Genomic DNA, 22,568 nt, shown 5'->3' with positions numbered 1-22,568 from the left:
ACATTTATTGGGAGTTCTGTGGTCACTCTTCTAAAACGTCCTTTTATACCTGAAGAACTCTGCGCAGCTGTCAGATGGCGGTAAAAGAGGAGCCCAACGGGAACTGAACCTTTCTGTTTAAGTGTTACAGCCTGAGGTTTAGAAAGACAACCACACTGACACATGGCATAAGCACCTCAGTTGGTACCTGGGGACCCCAGGAGTCCGTGGGGGGCTGAAGTGCCTGTTAGATAATGGATCTGTGATGGGAACTGCAGAGCACAGCATACCAGTTAAATAAAACAGTAACGGTGGTGGATGTGGTGACTTCCACAGTGCTGTTTAAACTGAAAGGGGGCTGACAGACAACAAAAAGCTGGGGGGAAAAAAAAAAAAAGACCTTTATACGGTACAACTACAGGGACAGTAACAGGGGGTACTGGGGAGGGTATCAGGGAGGGAGGTAACGGAGGTAACGTGGGGGTAATGATAGGAGTACCAAGGAGGGTAATGGGGGGAAATGGAGGGGTAATGGGGGGAGGTAATGGGGGGCAGTAACAGGTAGGGTAATGGGGAGGTAAGTAACAGGGAGGGTAACAGGGAGTTAATGGGGAGAGGTTACTGGGGATAATGGGGGCCGGTAGTGGGGAGGGTAATGGAGGAAGGTAACGGGGAGGGAAATAACAGGGACGGAGATAACGGGGAGGGTAATGGGGGAGTAACGAGGGAGTAACGGGGAGGGAGGTAACAGGGAGAGGTAATGGGGCGGTAATGAGGGGTGTCTACGACAGAGGGGTAACGGGGGAAGGTTAACGGGGGGCAGTGGGGGTGGTAACAAGGAGGTTAACGGGGGGAGGTATTAGGGGGGAGGTAATGGGGAGGGTAAAGGGGGCGGCTTAACGGGGGGCGGTAACGGGGAGGAGGTAACGGGGGCGGTCCCCGGCTCGGCGCCGCCCCCCGGTACGTGCGGAGCCGCAGGCCCGCAATGAGCCCCGCGCCCGCCCCCGCCCGCCGGGCTCGAACCGGCACCGCCGCAGCCACCGGGGTAACGGGGATCGCGGGGCGGGGATAGAGGAAAGGAGGAGGGGAGGGGAAGGGGGGAGGGAGAGGGAGAAGGAGAAGGGGAGAAGGAGGAGGAGAGGAGATGTGAGAAGGGGCGAAGGAGGGGGAAGGAGAGAAGGGAAGGAGAGAAGAGGAGAAGGAAGGAGAGGAGGAGGGAGAGGGAGGGCTGGCAGTGGGTCTGAGCTGCCTTCCCACTGCTCTGTCCCGCAGCCCCAGTGACAAGGAGGGCTCGGCAGCCGGATCGCAAATGAAGTGCGAGAACTGCACCAAGAAGGTGAGTGGGGCGGCTGGGTGGGCTCTTCCTGCGCCCCTCAGCCGTGTCCGTGCCCCCCATCCCGTCCGGGTTCACCTGGAGCGCAGAGCGGTGTCCGGCTGCCGCTCCAAGGTCAGCGGCCGCTTGGCTGCAGGTCGCCAGCGTTGGCACCGGCGGTGCCGTCCCGGACACCGCTGCTCCCCAGCGCGGGGAGCAGCCCCGGGGGCGGGGGGGCCGCAGAGTCGGCCTCGCCGTGGGAAATGCACTTGGGAACAGGGCATTGCATGGGAAGACGGGGGTTAACGCTGCCAAAACCTGTAAAGGAGCCGAATGAGTTGTTAACGGTACAAACCTGCTCTTATCGAACAGCGAGCGTGTTCCACGGAGTATGTGCGCTTTGTGTTTTCTTTCAGGAATGCAGTAAAAAACAGAAAAACGATGATACGCAAAGTACGTCTGTGGATGCAGTGAGCTCAAATGATGGTTTGGAAGAGGTAATGTTCCTCTGAAAATTCTATTATACTCTTTATTTGTGTTTCTTCTGTTGTGTTTGCCTAAGGACGTTGCAAGTAGGGAACTTTCATGCTCTAAATAATCGTCAAACAGTTGTGAGAAACTATGAGCACTTCCAGACTTCTCATAACATAGAATAGAGAATCTTTAAAAAAGATTAATTAAAAACCCCTTAGGGTGCAAATGCAAAACAGAAATGGAAGTTCTAAAGAAATGTTTTTGAGTGTCAGAAATTTTACATCGAGTCTCCAAAACGGAGACAGCTCATAAGGAGAAAAGAGGGGGTTGGGCAGTACGAGTGCACAAAACAGCTTATTTTTTATGTCAGACAAACTTAACAGTCACATATTGTTCTTGACGAGATCACCATTCCCCTGGGAATGGGTTCTTAATGGATGGATTTTGGTTTAGGCTTTTGCAAGCAGTCTGGCTATGCTGCACTCCCATCCAAGTGTTTCTTCTCCCAGTAGCTGAGCTGCCAGCGGTGTTGTAGGCAGAGTGTGAACCTCTTAGTCGGTGTAGTTGTAGGGCTGCGTTCTCTGTTTTGCCTCATGGTCACAATCCAAAGCCATTTTGCTGTTATGGAGGCATCAGCTGTTAGAGAGGTGTAATAGCTCAGGTAAAAATTGCTGCGTAAGTTGATGGGGACTGTCAGCTCTGATCTGCGATGCAAATGAAGTTACTCAAACACAGACTACAGGGCTGGACTTAAATCTATGTTCGTGCTTAAACACTTTGCAGTTTCACAGTCATAGTAGGAGGAGAGCCACAAAGAAAGATGTAACAAACTATTTTGATTGCTTTTAAATAATCTTGGATGTTATCCAAGTGTCATGGATTGTCTTGTTTTAAACAAAACAGCAAGAACGGGTTCACTCTTCAGCTGGGTCGTTGCAGAGGTATTGAGAATCAGTTGGTCATTGTTTGTTTCCTTCTTTCTTCCACAGAAAAATGAGTTTCATACGTTGGCTAATGCTAAAATACTCCTTAGCGATTGCCTAGCGTGTGACAATTGCATGACATCAGAAGAAGGAGCCAGAGTTTTCCAACAGAATCAGAAGGAGCTTTTTCGTGTTCTTAACCTTAATAAGGTAAAATGACAAAACCAATAACACACTGTTTACTGTGAGGAGGAAGAAATCACAGAATGACTAAGCAACTTGGTTTCTGAAGGCAGATAATGTGGAGATTTGTCAGGATATGCTTTTTCAAAGAGGAAGTGAAAACTGCAGGCAAGCTGAATGTTAAAGTACTGAAAATAATTTTGCAGTAGATATGCAAGACTATGGCACTTAACCTAAATGCCAGAGGAGGGTTACTGCACCTGCAGAAGTGAAGTTCTTGGAAAATGTAACTAGCTCATTACTGTGATAAATTATTCTGTGGTTTTGTGTTTATAAAACAGTTGTCTGCTCATTACTAGTTTTGGGTAGTTTTGATGCTGATGTGTTCACATAATACAAAGTTATTAAGGTATATTTTTGAAAGTAGGATTGGTTTTAATATTTATTCAAGCTGACTATGTTTGGAACAGATTTTTTTTTTGGTCCAAATTCTTAGCAAAACTTACAGAAGTGTTTGATTGCTGTCTTATTTCTGCTGAGATCTGTATTTCCCAGAAGCTAGGTGCTATGTACAGTTGTCAGATCTTTAGATCTTAATGCTAAATTAATTACTTCAGTTCTGCTCCAGACTTCTGTGTCCATATATGGTATACAAATGCTACCAGAATTGATACTTTTTCTTGATCTGTACATAAGTGTCATCAATAAGAGGATTAGTTATTTAGCAATTCAATTTTCTTAGGACTAGTTTAACTCTATGCAGTTTGATGTTGTACTGAGGAGAAGAAAAGGTGGCGGAAAAAGATCTCTCAGGTCATGGAGGGGCCTGAAGCCCCCAAAGAGAGGCAGCCTGGTACCTTTATCAGAATTTCAGGGATCCAAACGAGGTCAGTGAGCAAGAGAGTCGCTTTCCAGGCAGTTACAAGGTGTGCTTTAAAGGGTCATTGTGCAGCATTTAGGATATCTTAAATACAAACTATGGCTTCTAACCGTTTTATGGTGAGATTAATTTGTGGTGTGGTTGTGGTTTGTCTGTCAAGGGTTCCACTGGTGTGGAAAATGTCCCAACTAAAACAAAAGATCCATCTTCAAATAAATGTCACAGTCATCAGAGGTTTAGAGTTGCACACAGTCTTAAGTGTTCTCGAAGGGCTCTTCAGTGCCTACAAACACTGGTTTGTTGTTGCCACTTCCCCCAATAACCTCAGTGATAGAAACAGTAGAGACACAAGAACCTTAACAAAGGATCCGGTCTGTGATTTGCTGGGTTGGATTTATAACGATTTATCTGTTGATTAATGTTCAAACATACATATTTGCATTTCTAGAGCCTCATAGGTGCCGAAGGTCTTGTAACTTTCCTTATGCTATTAGGAGATCAGTCACAGAATTGTCCTAGGAGGGACGGATTTCCTGAACCTCCAGATGATGAGAGGTGAACACGAACAGAAACAGAGGAACATCCAATAAGATGGAAACGCACATGGTAGTTGTGTTTTAGAGGTTTTAATGATATGGCCCACTGAAGCATAGGACACCGAGTAACTCCAGGGGTGGAAAAGGGAGGGAAAGTAAGGAACCTTACCCTGTTGGAATTACATACCTTGTTTTCTTTGTTTTTGTTTTGTTTACCAGAAATGTGATACCTCAAAACACAAAGTGTTGGCAGTGTCTATATGCCCTCAGTCATTGCCTTATTTTGCTGCTAAATTCAATCTCTCTGTGAATGATGCAGCCAAGAGACTCTGTGGTTTCCTCAAAAGTCTTGGTAAGTTTGGCTCTGTTATGCTGGTGGAGCAGAAAGGGGAGATTGTTTCGGTTCTTCCTCTTCAGCAGGATTTTGTTATGCATTCATCAAGTGCCACTGCACAGCCTCCTGTAGAGCTTGAAACATGCACTCTGTGATGTTAACAGCAGAGCACCAGTCTGGCAGACACCAGTTTGGTAAATGGGCTGGGGTCGTTACCTGTTGGTAGGAAAGACCACAGAGTAGGAAGATGTTCTAGAACTGTCTTCAAAAGTTTCACTGCCAAGAAATGGGGAAGGGTTTGGTCCTGAGCTTCTCTTAAGTTTCCGCTTATATTGTAACTTGAAGAGGGAGGGAATTCTTATCCTAATGCCTTTCAGTCCTGTTCTGTTAACACATCTCTAGAAGAATCTCAGTTCTGTTGTTTTCTGTCATCAGAACATGCAAGAACTGTGGGATCTGCCTATTTTATGTTAAAGCTGTATTTCCTTTGCTCTTTGTGCTATATATACAAAGTTTTATTTAAAAATCATAGACTGCTTTGCCTATAGGTTTGGGGAGGGGTTTTTATGTACTTGAGGGAGGGAGGAAGGAAGAGGACAGTAATAAACCTATAAACTGTTTGTTCGCTATATATATACACATTTGTTTTTATTGCATCTCTGTACCCAGTGTATTTCCTTCATCTCAAAGGTGTGCTGAGTTGTGATGGGCCCCAGTTTTCTCAGAATACATTAATTATCAGTGCCACACTCACTGCAGGGACGTGCTCTGTGTTACGTAGGCCCACAGGGAGTGTACTGCTAACTTAGCTGGCAGGAGGTCTCTGCGATGTTGGTGATATGCTCATGTGCCTTTGCAGACACCTTTGGCGGTGGAAGACGCACCTTGTAGATGGGTATTTTTTTTGTGGGTTACGATATGTGACTTCAGCATGTCTTGAAAGGAACATTCTTTCGCAGGAGTCACCACATATAGCCCAGGAGTCACATTCGAATCCCATTTGGTTAAACAAAGAGCCAGTATGTGCTAAAAGCAGGCTTCTCATTGGGAAGAGGACAGCTCTTTGGAGTGTTGCTAGCCAGCGTTAACAAGTTTTAAATTCATAACCTAGAAGGTAGCTTTTCAACATCTGACTTTTATTTTTGACTTCACTATTTGTGAAAATTTGGAGAGGGGAAAGATTATACCTGTTGATCCTCTATGATTTTCTGTAGATCTGGGACTTGGAAAGAAGTCTGTGAGATGGAAAGCATTCTATGAATTCACTTTTCCTTGCTGTTTTCTTTCATAGGGGTGCATTATGTATTTGACACCACTATAGCTGCTGATTTCAGTATCCTGGAGAGCCAGAGGGAATTCGTGCAGCGGTATCAACGGAGGACCCAAGAGGATCATGCCTTACCAATGTTTGCCTCTGCTTGCCCTGGTGAGAACCAATTTCTCCAGTCTTCCTGCACGTGAGCCTAGTCTCATGGAGATACGGAGGAGCTAAGGAAAGGGTGTTTTCCTTTGGGAACCTTACATAACTTGCAAAATTTTGGCTTTGCTTTTGAGAGATACAGAATATCGCACACAGTACTGGCTACCAGTCACGCTGATCCTCCTTAGTGCATTTCAGTGAAGTGTGCCTGTTTGTATGGTATGTTGAGGGAGCAGAATTTGTTTCCAACAAGCACTGTCAGCTTTCCCATACAGTGAGGTGCCACAGCCATAAACGTGAGCCATGCAGACGAAGAAGAGGTCTGATCATGCTGCGTAAGGCCTGGGCTAATTCTGTCTAGGGCCTTAGACAGATACAAAGGCTGCAATAAATTCCCTGTCCACATCTTAGAAATTTCTTCTATTAGAACTTTGTAAAAGGTGAGGAGAGTAAACTGTATTGCTGCTGTTCAGAAAAAAAACCCAACTACTTGTAGTCCACAGCCTTGGATAATATAGAGAACTTGAACTACTTTGGGGCTAAACTCCACCCTAAAATTCTTGCTTTTCATATTCTAATAAAAATAAAAACCAGTTTCTTTCTAGTTCTTTTGGAATAACTGAAATTATTTCTTACAAGAAATTTTATAATGACAACGGAGTGAGTTAGAGCTGTGTTTGATGATCCCCAGAATGTGCTATTGTCATTGATTTTAGAGTTCAAATATTGCTGGTTGAATCATACTTCTGTTTGCTTGGTGTATTCTGCAGTGAAAGTATGTGTTACGCTGTAGGAACAACATAGATGTAGTAAGAGGAAAAGTCTCTTTTCTGTTACTCATATCTTGATGTTGCCTCTTATCTTCAGGAGCAGACGTACTGTATGTCAAGTTTTTTCTGCCTAAAACCTGTGAAGTTGAAGCAAACCCCTCTTGCTTAGCTTTGTCTTTTACCTGATTCGTTTAAAATTCAAAACTTGAGAATTTCCTTTAGAACTGCTACTGAGATAACTTTCATTTTCTTCATCTCAAAACAGTTCAGATTCCCTGCTGCTTTCCCTGCTATTTCATTGGAAATACATTAGAAGGGTCAATGGGGCACTTGTCCTTGTCCCTCTTGTGGAAGGTTGTTCCTGTTTTCAGTGCTCGCTATGGTGTTAGTATCTGCTGTGGGATAAATGTTAGCAGAAGCCGTGGTGCTTTCCAGTTATGGGAAACTGAAACAAAATATCGCTGTAAACCCATTTTGAAAGTACAGGTTTTTTATTCCCATTGACAGCAATTACAGAAAAAAAAATCGTCAGTCATCTTTGAAATAAGGCTATGCCCTGTTTCCTGACTGCAATTGTCTGGCTGCATTGTCTGTTCCCCATTCTCCTTCATCTCTCTACTCCCAGGTTACAGAAATTGCTCCCAGAAATGTTGTTTACTGGGTGTGTTTATCACAAATTTTTTTTTATATAGCTCTGTAGATACTGAGGGCAATGTGAACTCCAGTATAACTGCTGTACTCTCCTTTATCTTCGGGCAGAACTTTCCACAGCAATATCACCCTCTGCAGGAGCAGTTTGTGGTGTAAAATCTACCCTGAGCCAAAGACCGTAAGCCGTATAGTCCCAGAACTTGGTAAAAGGCCATTTTATTGTCCATATCTTAGTTGTTTTTACCGCCTTCTTCTGCTCCCTTAAAGGAAAGAGAGCTGATCTTTTTGGGGTTTGTTTCTTGTTGCAAGTACACCAGTGTAGCTGCTGATTGTTGCATGTAACAGCTCAGGAGTGATCCCTTTTCTTCCTTAATTTGCTGAATGGGTAAGCAGCCTGGAGCACTTGCTCTGGGGAGCAGTCAGCATTTGTAACACATTGCCAGCCTCTCAACTCCTAAAACAGGTCAACAGGACAGGTTTACAGCCTCAGAGCTATTGAGGATTCAAATGCTTTTATCCCAGTCAACCAAACCGATTTCCTTTCACAGGAATGGTGTTTTACAGTAGTGAAAGCTTTCTGTGCTTCATGCTGATGCAGGGATGTTTTCCGCATGTATCTTGATGATCTACTTATGATAAACCACTAAAAATAATGTTTTTTTTAAGTACATCTGTAAGAACTTAAGAGTGGTTTATAGGGACTTCTTGTTCTTGGCTGCTAACACAAGCCAGCCAGTGGCCAAACGTCGGCCTGAGTTCATGGAGGGTACAGGTTTGTACAGGTACAGATGTATGTTGATACGAGAACAGGGTATCCTAGGCTTCTGGTAACTGTGGCTCTGGAATTCAGCACTGTTGGTGCACAGGCTGAAACAGCTTCTATGTATGAAGTGCAGATAAATGTCTCGTGTTGCTCATTCACCAAGGCTGCTTGTATAATTAAACATTGACTCATGGTCACTGGAGCTGGGACTGCGAGGCACCATTCTGACCACTGCAAGGAAAGAAACAGCTTAAGGTGTTGCTTTGGGCAAGACCTGCCAGAAGTCTCTAGGGATTTAGGGAAGTTTCCTTGTAGTTCATGACTACAGTATGTAAAACATTGCAATTCTGAACCCTGGCCTTGCAGCAGGAGTGCTTTGGTGGCTGATGTTTTTTGTAGTTGCAGTGTAAGGGAAACACTTTCCAGCAGTGCTGCTGAGGTCCAAGGCAGAAGGATTTAAAAAACTGTCCTCCTTTTGTTTGAGGCAGTGTTTGTTCTGTTTTGACAGCAGTTGAGACTAAAGCAGTTTAAGAAACAGGTTATACGTATCATGCAGAATACAGTAACGCAGCCTTTGTACCGAGCACCAAGGAGTGAAGTCCTTTGTTGCAGGTGATATTATGAAATTAAAGTCCCAGTTGAAGTTGGACATCTCGCAGATTTCCTATTTGGAGTCCAGCCATTTGGCACAGTCGTGACTGTAGTCCCTCGCTCCTTCTGCAACAGAGAGGAATGTTTATGGGAGATGATTCTTTGAGATTTTCCATGGAGAGTATTATCTATGCATCTTGAAAACTGTACTTTAACAGGAATTGAGAATATTTAAACAGCTGGAGGATCCTCATGGTTCCCTAATCCTTACACTTTCTCATTTTCACTAGCAAAATTCTTTTACCCTTGGAAAACCACTTCTCTGCCATAGAGAGACAAGCGCTCTGAACGCGGTTTGGATCCCAGTGGTGTGCTGCTGTTGGCCTTTGTGGCAGTGTTCTGACTTAAACATTGCCAGGTTTACACAGAGCTGTTATTTTTAAGCTTAAGAATTAACCTACAGGTTTTACCTTCCCTGCAGCACATATTTCACAGCAGTTTTTCGCTTTTATGTAAGCACTGATCCGTTTGAAGGTAAAAGACTTAAGTGTGATATTTTTCACTATTTCTTGACACCAGAGGCAACCCACATGCCCAGTACCCTGGTCCGAATGCTTCTGCACCATTTAGGATTCTGAATCCTTGCTGTGAAAGATTCTAGGCTGTTCTTTTCAGTAAGAGTTAGAGAGTGCCTAAGAAAGAATTGCACACCCTGAATATCTTAATTTGCTCATTTGTCATTTTCTGGGAGGTGGGGAATAATGGAACTGCTGTGGGGATTGGGGTGCTGTGAATGTACACAGCTTATCATACTGGAATGCTGAAGGAGTCTGATGAAAGGGAGAGGAGCTTGAGGAGCTAAGGCCTAGTGTTGGCTACAGAGAGATTTCAGTCAGTTATTAGAGGGAGGGGTTTCAAAAGAAGGTGTGGCTGCTCTAACAATAGTAAAAGAAACCATTTTTTTCCAGGCTTAATCCATGTTCATCTTGTGATAATGCTTTCATGTGACTTCTGTTCTGAAAGAGGCAAGCTGGGTGTGTGGATATGAAATCTCAGGAACCAGGAGGTTACAGTTAAGCTGCTGAACAGTACATTTGTTGTAGTATCTGGTGATCAAGGGCTGAGGTCTAGGAAGTCGACTTACTCCTTGTTAGCTGGGGTCCTGCACTTTCTGCTTGTTAAACCTCTGCATTAGAAAGGGTGTCGCAGGTCATGAAGTTCATGATGGCTTCTGGGTTTGGAGTTAATGACACAGTGAATTATTGATAGCCAACTGTAAAGCATTGCTAACAGAGCCTATAGATTTCCGGCAGTTCCCAGGGTTGGGCTTCCAGCCTATGCAAAAATGCCCTACCTACTATGAAGGTGTCTTCATTTTTAAGAGCTGATCTGGAACTGCTGCCACTTTGTCCCACTCCTGCGCCCATTCTCTAAACTGTAATTTTCTGTTGTTCCAGGTTGGATCCGGTACGCTGAAAGGGTACTTGCCAATCTGGTGACCCCTCACATTTGCACTGCAAAGTCTCCACAGCAGATCATGGGCTCCCTGGTAAAGGGCTACTTTGCCAGGCAGCAGGTCAGTAAATCTGATTTATTTTCACCATTACGCTCATCTAGAAAGATGGGCTAGTGGTTTTTAATACTTGTCCTGGTTTCTTATAAAGTGGTACAGCATCTTCCTGAATTGTCTTTTACTTGAAGAATAAATGGTGCTCTGCTGCTATACAAGTGCCTATAATAAGAATGTACAAAGAACCTTGTTTCATGAGAGGCAGTATGACCTGGCAGCAATCCTTGCACTTCCACTGCAATATGAATTTTTATATTTAGGGGTAAAATTAAATCCAGGGTAGCTAAAGAGATTCTTGTTAAATTCTGTCAGTGTGGTTCTATCGCACAGCTAAATGAGGAGTGCAGGAGACTAATGTAAAAATTTCTCTGGTATCTGGGGGTCAATAAAGTCATTGTGTGCTAGAAACAAACCTTTTTATTTTCTCAGTTTTGTATGTTGAAAAAGTTGCTGTTCTTTTTATGTAGCATACTTAAATTTAACTGCATCCACTTTATACGGGGATGTATGGCTGTGTCCGCATAGATGGACGAGTACTGATGGACCTGCTGTGGATGGGAGTGAGGGAAAGCCAGGAAATAGAATGCTGAGGTCCTAACTTGCATTCGCTTTCTAAGGCAATCAAAAGCGCAGCACAGAAGACATGCTCAGTAGGAATAAGTAAAAGTTTCAGCCGCAAGACTCACTTAGGACATTTGTTGCCTTGTGACTTCTGGCAAATCTCTTCATCTGTGTATGGCCGTCTTGAAATGTAACTGCTTGGGGTTGATGACTGATGTTAACCCACACAGAATTTATGATGAGAGGTTTTGTCCTTGTTGTCCTTGAAGCTGTCTTTTGCTCTTCATGGAGTACACATGTGCTCTCTTCTATCTTCCACAGAACTTGTCTCCTGACAAAATTTTCCATGTAATTGTGGCACCTTGTTATGACAAGAAGCTAGAAGCCTTGCGGGAAGATTTCTACACTGCCTTGTATAATTCACAAGAAGTTGATTGTGTTCTGACATCAGGTTAAATCTTTGAACTTACTGTTTATCAAGATCAAAGTGGATCACTGTGTTAGAATAGCATTTGTGCCAGGGTTAGGTTTTTTTGAGTCTGCTTCAGTTGTAGAGGTGCCTTTTTTCTGTTTTAAAAATAATAGAATCCTAGAATCGTTTGGTTGGAAAAGACCTTTGAGATCATCAAGTCCAACTGTACTTGCCCAATACTAAACCATATCCCTGAGCGCCTCATCTTCCCATCTTTTACATACCTGCAGGGATGGAGATTCCTGGCGTGTAATCTGAATCTGCACTGGCACAACCTATGGCAGATTTTTGGAGAGGTGTCTGTGCTCCTGGTAGTGTAGGTGTTGTATGGGGAAAGGGAAGTGAAAAATACTGCCCTTGGAAGTTGGTATTTGTCTGAAAACAAGATTCAGGTATTTGTTTTTGTCAGCCTTGTGAAGGGTAAGAGTTATGCCAATCTGTATTAAAAATCATTGTCTTGCTTGTCTGTGATCACTAATTAATCTCCACTGGGATTACTCAGAACATTCCAAAAGTGTGGCTCTTGTCTTTAGGCCTAATGTCCAAACTACATATCCTCCTTTTTCCCCTGCAGTGTAGAAATGTTTTTGAAATTTTATCTAAGAGAGAGGCTGAGGATGGCATTATGCAAAGTTTAAAGTTTGATCTCAGAGGCACAGCATGTAAATTTTGCTTTGGGTTCAAAGTAAATTGTCATATGTTTTCCTCCAGGTGAAATTGTCCAAATAATGGAGCAGAAAAATGTGTCTCTGAAAGATGTGACTGAAGTAGCTGTAGATACCTTGTAAGTAGTTTTGTTGTGAATTGCTTCCTTATTTTGATGACAAGTAACAAAATCCTTGAGTGCATTCAACGTAAAGATAAAACTCCTCAAAAGAATTTTTCTTCTTTTTAATGAAAAAAACCTGCATCAAAACCTGAACCTCACTCTTTGTAACAGTGGCTAATAAACCCTAAAGTATTGTTTTATATGTCTGTTGCCATGTATAAAAGTAATGGGAAGCAGGTAACATAAAACTGCATGTGCTGTCTAAGTACAAAACAGGTAATTGAGGTAGTGACCCCTATCTAGTGACTTGGTTAAAATTATGATTTTTGAAGCTTTGTGTAGCTCCTTGTTTATGTTTTAATTCACTTGTGTTAGATTTGACTGTATCAAGTTCATGACTTGCTAGTAATTTTGATGGTGTCAGGATGTTCCGAGCTCTGCTGTGCTTGAGCTTGCATAAAGCTGTCTCCCTGCCCGCCCCCAGCTGTCCAGCCTCACACGGAGATGCTGGGATGCAGTTACAGAGCTGCCCATCTGTTCTGTGTTTCCCTCTCTCGGAGCAGCATCTTGTAAGTGAATTTCCACTCCCCCTGATGTGTTTGTCTAGAGTCGATGGGAGCATCACCCTTTCAGGAAATGGCAATTAATTTTTTTATCCTGAAGGCAGCAGGTAGTTTTTTCAAGATGAGATACAATAGAAATGTGCTTTAGGTGGCGATCACACAAAGCATTGGGGAGATTTTATTTACTCGCTGTAGGGCTGGCTCGGAAAGCAGCACGCGCGTTGTTTTAATTCTCAGGCTTAGTCACAAAGGCTGGTGCTGCTCGCTGATCTCTGTTCAAGTGTGACAGATGTTCCTTGGTGTCTTTCCAAAGCGGTGGTAGTGGAGCAATAAACATGCTTTCTTGCATAAAATGGAATGCTTTGGAAATGTTTAAAAACCCTTTTCACTGTGGGTGAAAAGATCCTGCATGGACCTTGCCTTGGCTGGAGAAATTTAAGCAATACAGAGCAGCAGTGTCAGAGCTGATTTTGTGGTCTAGCTCCTACAACTGCTTCCATCAGAGACTGCTACACAGAATGAGGATCATGTAAATGTCTTAAAGAAATAATCACATAGACGTGGTCATTTATTTTGATATCAGCCTGTCTGGTGAAAGAACAAGCTGCTATTCAGAATATATCTATTTTATTGTATCCATTTTTATTTCTCAGCAGACTGATGTGATAATAACTGGTTCAAGCTGTGAGACCAAATGACCTAGTTTTTTCCTCTTCTGGAGTCTTAAAAGTAGATTTTGTGGAGAAATATATGTAGCTTGAGTTCTTCTTCTTAAAGCAAGTTCCAGCACAGAAGCTGATTGTGATAAAGTACTCGGCATTAAAGAATTAGCATGAACAATAGCTGGCGTTTGAGTTCTCAGCTGGCTTTTGTAGCTAGAGAATGCCAACAGACAGCAATTGGCTAAGTTTAAGGGACACAACCTGAAGCAAAATCACCTAAAATTAAAAAGGGGGAGAAGTTGCAATACTATTTAAGTAAGTGCCATGGCCCAGAGTGGACAGACACTAAACTGGTGAACTTCAGCTCTTAGAATCATAGAGTAGTTTGGGTTGAAAGGGACCTTAAAGCCCATCCAGTTGACCGCACCTGCCATGGGCAGGGTCCCCTCCTGCTGGATCAGGTTGCTCCAAGCCCCATCCACCTTGGCCTTGAACACCTGCAGGGGTGGGGAAGCCGCAACCGCTCTGGGCAAAAATATTTCTCTGTCATTATTAAAAGTTCAGCATTGTTTTTTTTTCCTGGTAAGGTGTTTGCTGTGGTAATCCTTGTTCTGGTTTCGTGGCTGGACTGTGCTGGAACTGCTGCTCAGGCAGGAGCTGGAAGGATAGGCCAGGAAAGGTCACATCTGGGTGTTCTGGGAAGAGGTGATTGGACCGTATCTAGAGAGTCTTTTATGTGTAAAAGTCAAAGACATGACCTGTCCGTTGGTTGATCTGAAGATGAGTATTTTGCCCTGAAACCGGCATTACTGCCCACCACTGTTGGTTGCTGCTTTGCCAGAAAGGAGCACGAGCCTGCAGGGCAGGACTTTGGCGGCCACCAGCGTGTGTCCCAGTACGGTTTACAGCCACTTGTGCTTATCAGAGCTCGGCTGTTAGCTGAGGCACAGGTTGTTCTCCAAGTGAATGCTGTGCCCGCTGGATGTGACCTCGCTAGTTTTCCTTCCCAAGCTATAGAGTAGCACTTCTTTTGAAGAGACAGTGTTCTAGCTGAGTTGCAGTTGCACTGATTCGGTGGCACAGTGTTACAGACGGTGACCATTCCTGAAGCAGCAGAAGCATTTGTGAGCAAAGGCTTATAAACGTCTGAGATTTTTACATTCTTACAGGCTAAAAATGGGATTTTTTTTCCTCAGAAATGTCTCCTGAGTAGTGAATGAGCCGTTAACCAAGTCATTAGGCTGTGCTGAATGTGCGTTTTTATAAATGCCTGTGCTTAAGGTTTCTGAATATGGAAAGCCTTGCATGCTTTTGTATTGTTTTCCACTGTCCCTGAACAGTTTCAATTTTTGTAATAGATGTTACTATTTTTCTCACTTCCTGCTGTAAAACTCTTTGCGGGGGGGAGAGAGAAGATGGTGAAGGAGCAAAACATGCTGCTTTGTTGAAGATGAAGAATGAAATTTTGGGGTTAATCTTTCTTTCTGTTGTTTTCTAAGGTTTGATGAAACAAAGGAGGGAGAGGTTGTAAGGCATGATGGGAAGAGATCTGATGGTTACCTGGAGCACATTTTTAAACATGCTGCAAAGGAGCTTTTTGGCATGGATGTCAAAGAAATCACCTACAAAGCATTAAAGTAAGCTGGAGTCTTGTATCCTTGTATGTAGGATGTGCTTGTTGGTGCTATGCTGAACCCTGATGCAGTAACCTGGCTTGTTTGCTGATAGGCAATTACATTCTATAAACCTGGAAATTTGTTGCTCAAAGTGCCTCCTGATAGCTTCAATTTTATTAATAACTTACCTGCCTTTAAAAATTGAATATCATAGAATACCTATGCTGGAAAAGACCTTTGAGATCATCAAGTCCAGCCATACCTGTCTACTACTAAATCATATCCCTAAGCAGAAATAGAATTCTATCCTGAAAATATTCTGCTTAATTCGTTTTAGAAACTGGAAGGGTTCACCTTAATCTCACTGCTACCTTCGTTCTGTTCTCTTCAGAGCGTCTGAATCCAAGCTGACATGTCTGGGTTATCCTATTGGTAACACAGGAATTTAAAATGTTTTCTGTGCGTCTTTGTAGGAACAAGGACTTTCAAGAAGTTACCCTTGAAAAGGATGGCGAGACAGTGCTGCGTTTTGCAGCAGCTTATGGCTTTAGAAATATTCAAAACTTGGTTCTGAAGTTGAAAAAAGGGAAGTTTTTATACCATTTTGTAGAAGTCCTTGCCTGCCCAGGAGGTAAGAATAACTGCGGAACCACAGCTGTTTTGCGCACAAACCTTGAATCTCAAAGGAAGGCTGTCTTACGGACAGGCGCTTAATTTCATTCCCTCTTTATTATCTTCATAATAATCTGAAATGCTGACTATGTAGTGCGTGGTCTGGAACACCAATTCCATGTGTGTTTTGGCTCAGAAATTGATTGGTTTTTCTAAAATTAACCACAATGTTATTTGTTCTCTTTTGACCTATAAAGAAGTGACAGTGTAGCTCTTAGGATTATTGCAAACCTCAGAGGGAGCACTTTGAAATGGTGGTTGTCAAGGACAAGAAAAGAGAAGGATGATAATTAGGATCATAAAACCATAGAGAAAGCAAAGAAAGATCATTGTGGAAACTTCATTTATGTTAAGATGTTGATATTGGAATCAAAATTTTAAGTAAACAGAAATTCTAGCAGCATGGGGGTTAATTTATTTAAAGACATGATGTTTTTTCTTTAAGGTAGTACAAACAAAAACCCTTCTAATTTAATATAAACTTTCTCTTCGTATCAAATCTTAATCACTCATGGGGCTTTTTTCTCTTCTTTGTTCTTTTTCCCCTAAGGGTGCCTAAATGGAAAAGGTCAGGCACAGACCGAAGATGGCAAACCAGATAAAGCCCTGCTCAGCCAGATGGAAGAGGTGTATGCTGCAATACCTGTCAGGCTTCCAGAAACCAACGTGCGTGTACAGAGGATGTACCAGGACTGGCTGGAAGGGGTGGACTCTAAGAAGGTCCAGGACACTTTGCACACTAAATACAGTGCAGTAAATCAGACAGTAAGCAACCTCGATATCAAGTGGTAATCCATGATTCTCGCAGAAGATTTGCGTAGGTTAGTTACAGATTAAGCACTGGAAACACTATGCAATCGCAGACGCTATGCACTAGCCGAGGGTGTGAATGAGACGCTTCCCAATGTGGATTATTATTATTTGCGAAGAACTGTTGCTTCTTAAAAACAGAAAGAGAAGTTTCTGAAAGCCCTAGTTCTTGCCATTGTCATTTCACTTTTACTGTGTGTAATCTCCTGTGTATAATGGATTTCATTGTTTTAAAATGTGATCTAGGAAGGTACGGAAGCACTTCCTGCCAGGTGCAGGGAGCATAATTCCTGAAGCTGCTCCCTGAAGTGAAGGGTTCCCTTCAAGTTACACAATGGGCTCCCCAGGAAGCCATGGAAATTTTGCTCTTGTTCTAGGTGTGCGATCCCTTTCATCGTGGGAGAACAGTCATGAACTTCAATATTTTTGCAATTGTCATGAGTTAACTTGGGATTTACTTCTCTTGTTAACAAACAGGCCCTTTACTGGGACAAGTGTGTAGATGGAGAGGTGTAATGAATTGATGTATGCTTTCTACCCATATTTTAACAGTGATCCAGTTCCAAGCTAGTCACCATTCCTTACTGTTCCTAAGGAACAGGATGCTTCATATAAACTGGACTTGGGAACCTCATGCTAAATGGTTATAATGCAGTCCTTCGTTAAAAGTAGTTCTGCGTGGGTTCGTTGGTACAAAGAGAACTTTTAAGTGTTCTTAGAAACTTGCAGGTAGGAAGAGCGGTGCTGCTTACTCTGGCTTCTTAATGATGGTGGAATGTGCACGTGTGCTGTCAGGTGAGCTCCTGCACGCCACAGCTTTGCTCGATTGACCCAGACTCGCAGCACTCCTATTCTCTCATGTTTTGTGATACGCAATCTGGATTGTTCTTTCGTTATTTCCATGTTGACCTACTTCTGTGAAAACAACTTCATGGGGTTGCTCTGGAAAAAATACTGAATCGTGCTTTTGAGCTACTCAAAGTTACTATGCGTGGGCATCATCAGTTTTGGTGCACTCTTGGTTTTTTAAGTGTGCTGTAGAGGCTTCATTTGTTGGTTCAGATTTGTTGGTGATTAATGGCTGTTAGAGCTGCAGCTTTGCCAGCTTCACCTTTTCCACTCTGAAGCTATGGATGGACACTTTTAATAATTTCAAGCAGTTTGAATGAATCTTCTTTAAATTTCTTAATATTCCAGCCGCTTGTAGGAGTACGATCCACTGCAGCAAACTGTTTGAAATCCACATTTAGCTTGAACACAGTAGATGAGATAAAGACATCAGAGAAATCAATATAAGTTCTTCCCAGCCAGTTGTGTTACCCTGATGACAAGAGATTGTTCTCCAGATGTGAAGCTGTTTAAATAGAATTGCAGCTTTCAATTAGACCTCCTCTTAAATAACAAAACATTTCGCTTGAAGGGGGTGTTTTCTTTCAGGTGCAAATGAATTTGATTACTGTGCTACCTAAATGCACACAATGAGATTATACCCAAAAATTAGCCTTTAAGTTGTTCCTTGTAATAAAAACATTATCCTTAAGTGGTGCAATATCAGAACATCTACAGAAATCTACCTCTGTACAGGAAGGGAGTCTAGAAATTGTGGGAAGACCAAAACGTTAATAAATGTCCGCTAAGGAAATATGGTAGTGGTGCGTGAAACTCCTGAACAGATTGCTTTTAGAAGCAACATCCAACTCCTTTAGTCCAATTTTCTTTCTCTGTCATGGTTTCCTCCAAACACTTCAACAGAATTATCTTGTAATAAGTGGTCTTGTTCTGTTTGTACAGGCCTATGTTTCTATGTATATATGGTTTATAGCTCGATGGCATGTTTAAATTATATCGCTTCCGTTCTTTGTACAGTATGCTTATTTTTTTATGTGTGAAATGGTACAAAAAAAAAAAAAGCTGTCTGCTTTTCTGATGAAGTCTTCACTGAACTGCCTGAGAGCTGCCTTGCTGTTGGGAAGGAACACTTGAACTGTGTGTGCAACTGAAAAATACTCCTCTTGAGTGGGTGGCACTGTGGTACCTGCTCCATTTGGCCATTCCGCTCACCTGTTGCGCTGCAGAGCCGCCTGTCCCGTGCTGCTGGGAGACCCTGGGTATGGGCCAGTAGGTGAAATAAATCCCTCTGCCGTATTCTGGGCTGTGTTCCTGCTGCTCAGTGGTGGCTCTGTGCGTAAAATAAACTTTTGCAGTTGGATCCCGCATTAGTTCCATCTACTCGAGTGTTCTAACCCACTGAGATAGTATTGATGTAAAAAACAAGTAGGTGTTTGTCTGCCAGTGTTCTGTTGAGAGGCCAGGCAGGATCCGACTGGGCAGATTTAGTGGCTAGGTGGAATGTATGTATTATAACTAGTGGCTTAGTGACTGATTCTTGTCTCTGTCAGCCTTTATTTTACAAGACTTTTTGGAGTAAAACTGATTTCAGGTTTTTAAAGCCCTTTTCTTTTAAGTGCCAGTTGAAAAGAAAACAAGAACAGTTTTTTCCCTTGACTGTAGTTTTTTCCCCTTCCACTTCACTGAAGTTTTAACATAGATCAGAAAGTTTTGTTGCAATTTCATATATAGTGAAATACTTGCCTAAGAATTGATTCTGGCTTTTAAGCCAGGGAGTCTGTAATTGCTGACAATATATGCTTCTAGCCATGCTTTCTGAAACTGCAGCATTACTTAATTTTCTGATATGATTTTGGCAACTAATGATTTTCGTTGCTCCTGCCTTTTCAGCAGTGGGAAGAGTTCCCAGCACGATCACAGCCACTGTGCTTTCCTCCTCTGCTGAGACAATCTTGTGTCAAGATGGTTTCTAGAAAGGACCAAATTGGAGGGATTGTGGGAAAGTTAACTGGAAATGCTAAACTGACTTGAAAAATAAGTTGGGCTATTATTGACTTGAGTGTATCAAGTGGGTTATAGTCCTTTATTCCGACACAGCTACAAGGGAAATGTATTGTGAAGTGCTGCTACATCTTCCCCGGGGAGTTTGCCTCAGCCCCCTGGTGTTTGTCCTCTCTAGTTGATGGACAGGGACAGACGTGGGCTGCGCTGTCGCTTGGAATAACGGCTGCATCCGTGTGCAGCAGTCTCAACTGGATCATATTTGGATTAATGTTCAGTTACCTACGTTTTGGTGCTTTGTATTCAAAGGAGCATGATAATGAATTGTCCTAAATAAATCTTGATACTGAGTGATGTCCTGATTCTGTCTCATTCCATTGTAAAGCTTAGTTCTTTAGGCTTTGCTCTAACATACGTGCTTGTCTGGTGAATTTAGCATAAACGCGTAGCAACAGGAAGACCATCAGCTATTTCGGAGTGTTCTGGATTACAGCTACACTTCAGACTGTGATAAATGGAAGGAGAAGGTAGCTGGATAGCAGTAGGAAATGGTAATTTGCTCTCTAGAATTGCAAAATGATATGTTGAAGTACTGTGATAGGGTGGCTTTAAAGGAGAAAAGATGTGATTGGGAAGGAAGATATTGCTGGATGAAGCTGGTCTTCTTAAATTTAGCAAACACATAAATTCCCACGAACAATAAGGACCCAAACTTCCCGAAAATACTACCTAGACCGGCAGGGGCCCTGCACGGTGTCTGGGGGACAGTACAGCGTGGTTCCCTGGCCAGAGGAAAAGGAGAGAGAGGGGAGCTTTCGGAGATGTTCCTGGGTAAGCTAAGGACTAGTTAGGACGGGTTGGGGGGAGCTGAAATGTTAAGATGTCCTTAGCTACTCTTGAACTGAAAATATCAATAATGAGGGTTTGTGTCAGCAAAGCGGAGATACCACCTGTTTAAACTGTGCAGGGTTCACTCTGCAAGGTCCTAGCTGCTCCAAAATCATCCTGTTTCTGTTCCTGTTTTCCAAGTGAACAGTTGGGTGTGCCTGAAAAATAATGTCCAGATTTGGCACATTTATCTACTAAACGCAGATTTTCCTCAGTCTGAGTTAATTTTTCTCAAAAAAGCCGTGAAATAGAATGAAATACCTGATTAAATACTAGTAAGAACTGTTTAAAAATTGCTCTTGATTTTTCTGTCAAATGTGTAGCTGTTCGTTCTGATAGGAGCAGTTGCTATTAGAAAAAGTGGAAAATTTATGTTTTAAGCGGAGGTAGAGTTAAGTTTCATCGAAGTAATGGTATTTTTTGAAAGTTAGATGGAATGTCCCTCTGAGAGCATGGGGTTTTTTTTTTTCAGTCAGTGTTTTTTCAGGTGCTGCTCACTGTTAGGAGACGATAACGCCTCGTGTTCGGTGGGATCTGTACTGGAATCCCCTCTGCAGCGTTCACTTTGTCTCAGAGGCAGGGTCAGGCAGGGCTGGCTCCAAAGCTCCAAAGGTTTTGACTGTTTCGAAGTTCATAATAACATTAAAACGAGTCCTTGGGGGTAACAGAATGTGCATAAGGAGAGTTTATCCACGTGCGTGTGAGCATGGGAACACCTGCCCGGCTGCACACCATGGATGGGGATTGCTCCCGGTTGGCCAGTCCCGATGGAGGATGCTCGCTTGCTAAATCTCCAAAATCACTCTCAGAAAGTTAATTTCCCGGCATTTTCGGTGTCAAAACAGCCAAAGGAAATGAAGGATGGTGCGATACAGGTGAGGTGAAGGGGGACCCTCTGAGGCTCAGCTCCTCGCGTTGCTCCGTCCCGCCTGGAGCCGCCGGCTGAAGGTAAAAGGGAGGCGCTGCCACGAGGTTCTACCGAGATTTGAACTCGGATCGCTGGATTCAAAGTCCAGAGTGCTAACCATTACACCATAGAACCGCACGGTGGCACGCGCAGCCGCCCCGCCCGCCCATCAGCCGCGCTGCCCCCGCGCTGCAGAGGTCCCCGCTGTGAGGAGGAGCCCGGGGTCCGCGGAGAGGGTGCAGGGAGGGCCGGAGCCCCTCTGCTGGGAGAGTTGGGCTCGTTCAGCCCAGAGAAGGCTTCGGAGAAACCTTATAGTGACCTTCCAGTACTGAAAGGGGCTCCAGGAAAGCTGGGGAGCGGCTGTGGGTCAGGGAGTGCAGGGACAAGGCCAGTTTGGATGGGCTTAAGCTTAGGAGAGTTCATTTAAATGAGTTCTTAGGCATAAATGTTTTCCTGTGAGGGTGGGGAGGCCCTGGCCCAGGTTGCCCAGAGCAGTGGTGGCTGCCCCATCCCTGGAGGTGTTCAAGGCCAGGTTGGATGGGGCTTGGAGCCCCTGATCCAGCAGGAGGTGTCCCTGCCCAGGGCAGGGGGTGGAACTGGATGGGCTTTAAGGTCCCTTCCAACCCAAACCATTCGATGATCTTTCAGACCGCCAACCAACCCACACTTAGCTCTGAGGCCGACTTCAGTGTCATTTCTGCATGGGCTGCTCACAGCACAGAGATGACAGATGTACCCCCCTTGCCAGGGTACGTAACCAGTCTGACACGGCTCGGGTACCGGGAGCCCCGCCTGTCCGCTTCCCAAGGGCCATCATCATCATCATCACCAGGATTGCCCCAAACTCGTTTTCTACGGCAATGGCCATTAAAAGACTCTGGCCCAGGCGAAAAGAAAGAAAGGAAAATTAGGTTCCACCGAGATTTGAACTCGGATCGCTGGATTCAGAGTCCAGAGTGCTAACCATTACACCATGGAACCACACAACGAAATAGCCGGAACCACATCTCTTGACGGGATATCAAAGGACTACAACCTTATAGGTTCACCCACAGTCTTTGCTTTGTCTCTCTCCCATATGTTCCACCTAATTCTATGTAAGAATTCCACACCTCATCTATCGCCATATTTTATACAATCACAGAATCATAGAATAGTTTGGGTTGGAAAGGACCTCAAAGCCCATTCAGTTCCACCCCTGCGATGGACAGGACACCTCCCACTGGATGGGGCTGCCCAGAGCTGCGCCAGAGACGGTCTAAGCTCCGGCAGGAGGTGCTCGGGGGCTTTTGGAGCCCTCAGCAGAGTGGCGGAGCGGGAACGTGCTGAGCATATTATCTCACAGATCGATAGATCGAAACCGTTGTCCGTTACTATAACGTTTTCCCACCGCGGCCGCCACCTCCCTCTGC

The 22,568-nt window shown here is 43.8% G+C and overlaps 1 protein-coding gene and 2 non-coding genes across 3 annotated transcripts; 1 reads left to right on the top strand and 2 right to left on the bottom strand.

Annotated features, from left to right (window-relative positions):
* The first annotated feature begins 919 nt into the window (after window positions 1-919).
* Window positions 920-19,715, top strand: NARF (nuclear prelamin A recognition factor). The gene is made up of 12 exons (XM_054083473.1): window positions 920-1,024; window positions 1,252-1,315; window positions 1,708-1,788; window positions 2,755-2,898; window positions 4,507-4,639; window positions 5,913-6,047; window positions 10,274-10,392; window positions 11,269-11,398; window positions 12,131-12,203; window positions 14,913-15,050; window positions 15,503-15,660; window positions 16,252-19,715. Exons 2-12 carry the CDS (start codon window positions 1,289-1,291, stop codon window positions 16,491-16,493), a joined length of 1,380 nt encoding a protein of 459 aa, XP_053939448.1. The 5' UTR covers window positions 920-1,024; window positions 1,252-1,288; the 3' UTR covers window positions 16,494-19,715.
* A 1,504-nt stretch (window positions 19,716-21,219) lies between these two features.
* TRNAQ-UUG (transfer RNA glutamine (anticodon UUG)) lies at window positions 21,220-21,291 on the bottom strand. The gene has a single exon. It is a non-coding gene; the product is annotated as a tRNA-Gln (tRNA).
* A 774-nt stretch (window positions 21,292-22,065) lies between these two features.
* Window positions 22,066-22,137, bottom strand: TRNAQ-CUG (transfer RNA glutamine (anticodon CUG)). Its single transcript has one exon. It is a non-coding gene; the product is annotated as a tRNA-Gln (tRNA).
* Window positions 22,138-22,568: the final 431 nt, after the last annotated feature.

This window comes from Cuculus canorus, chromosome 18, assembly GCF_017976375.1.
Source record: "Cuculus canorus isolate bCucCan1 chromosome 18, bCucCan1.pri, whole genome shotgun sequence".
Taxonomy (NCBI): domain Eukaryota; kingdom Metazoa; phylum Chordata; class Aves; order Cuculiformes; family Cuculidae; genus Cuculus; species Cuculus canorus.
This window is presented reverse-complemented; position numbering and strand designations above follow the sequence as displayed.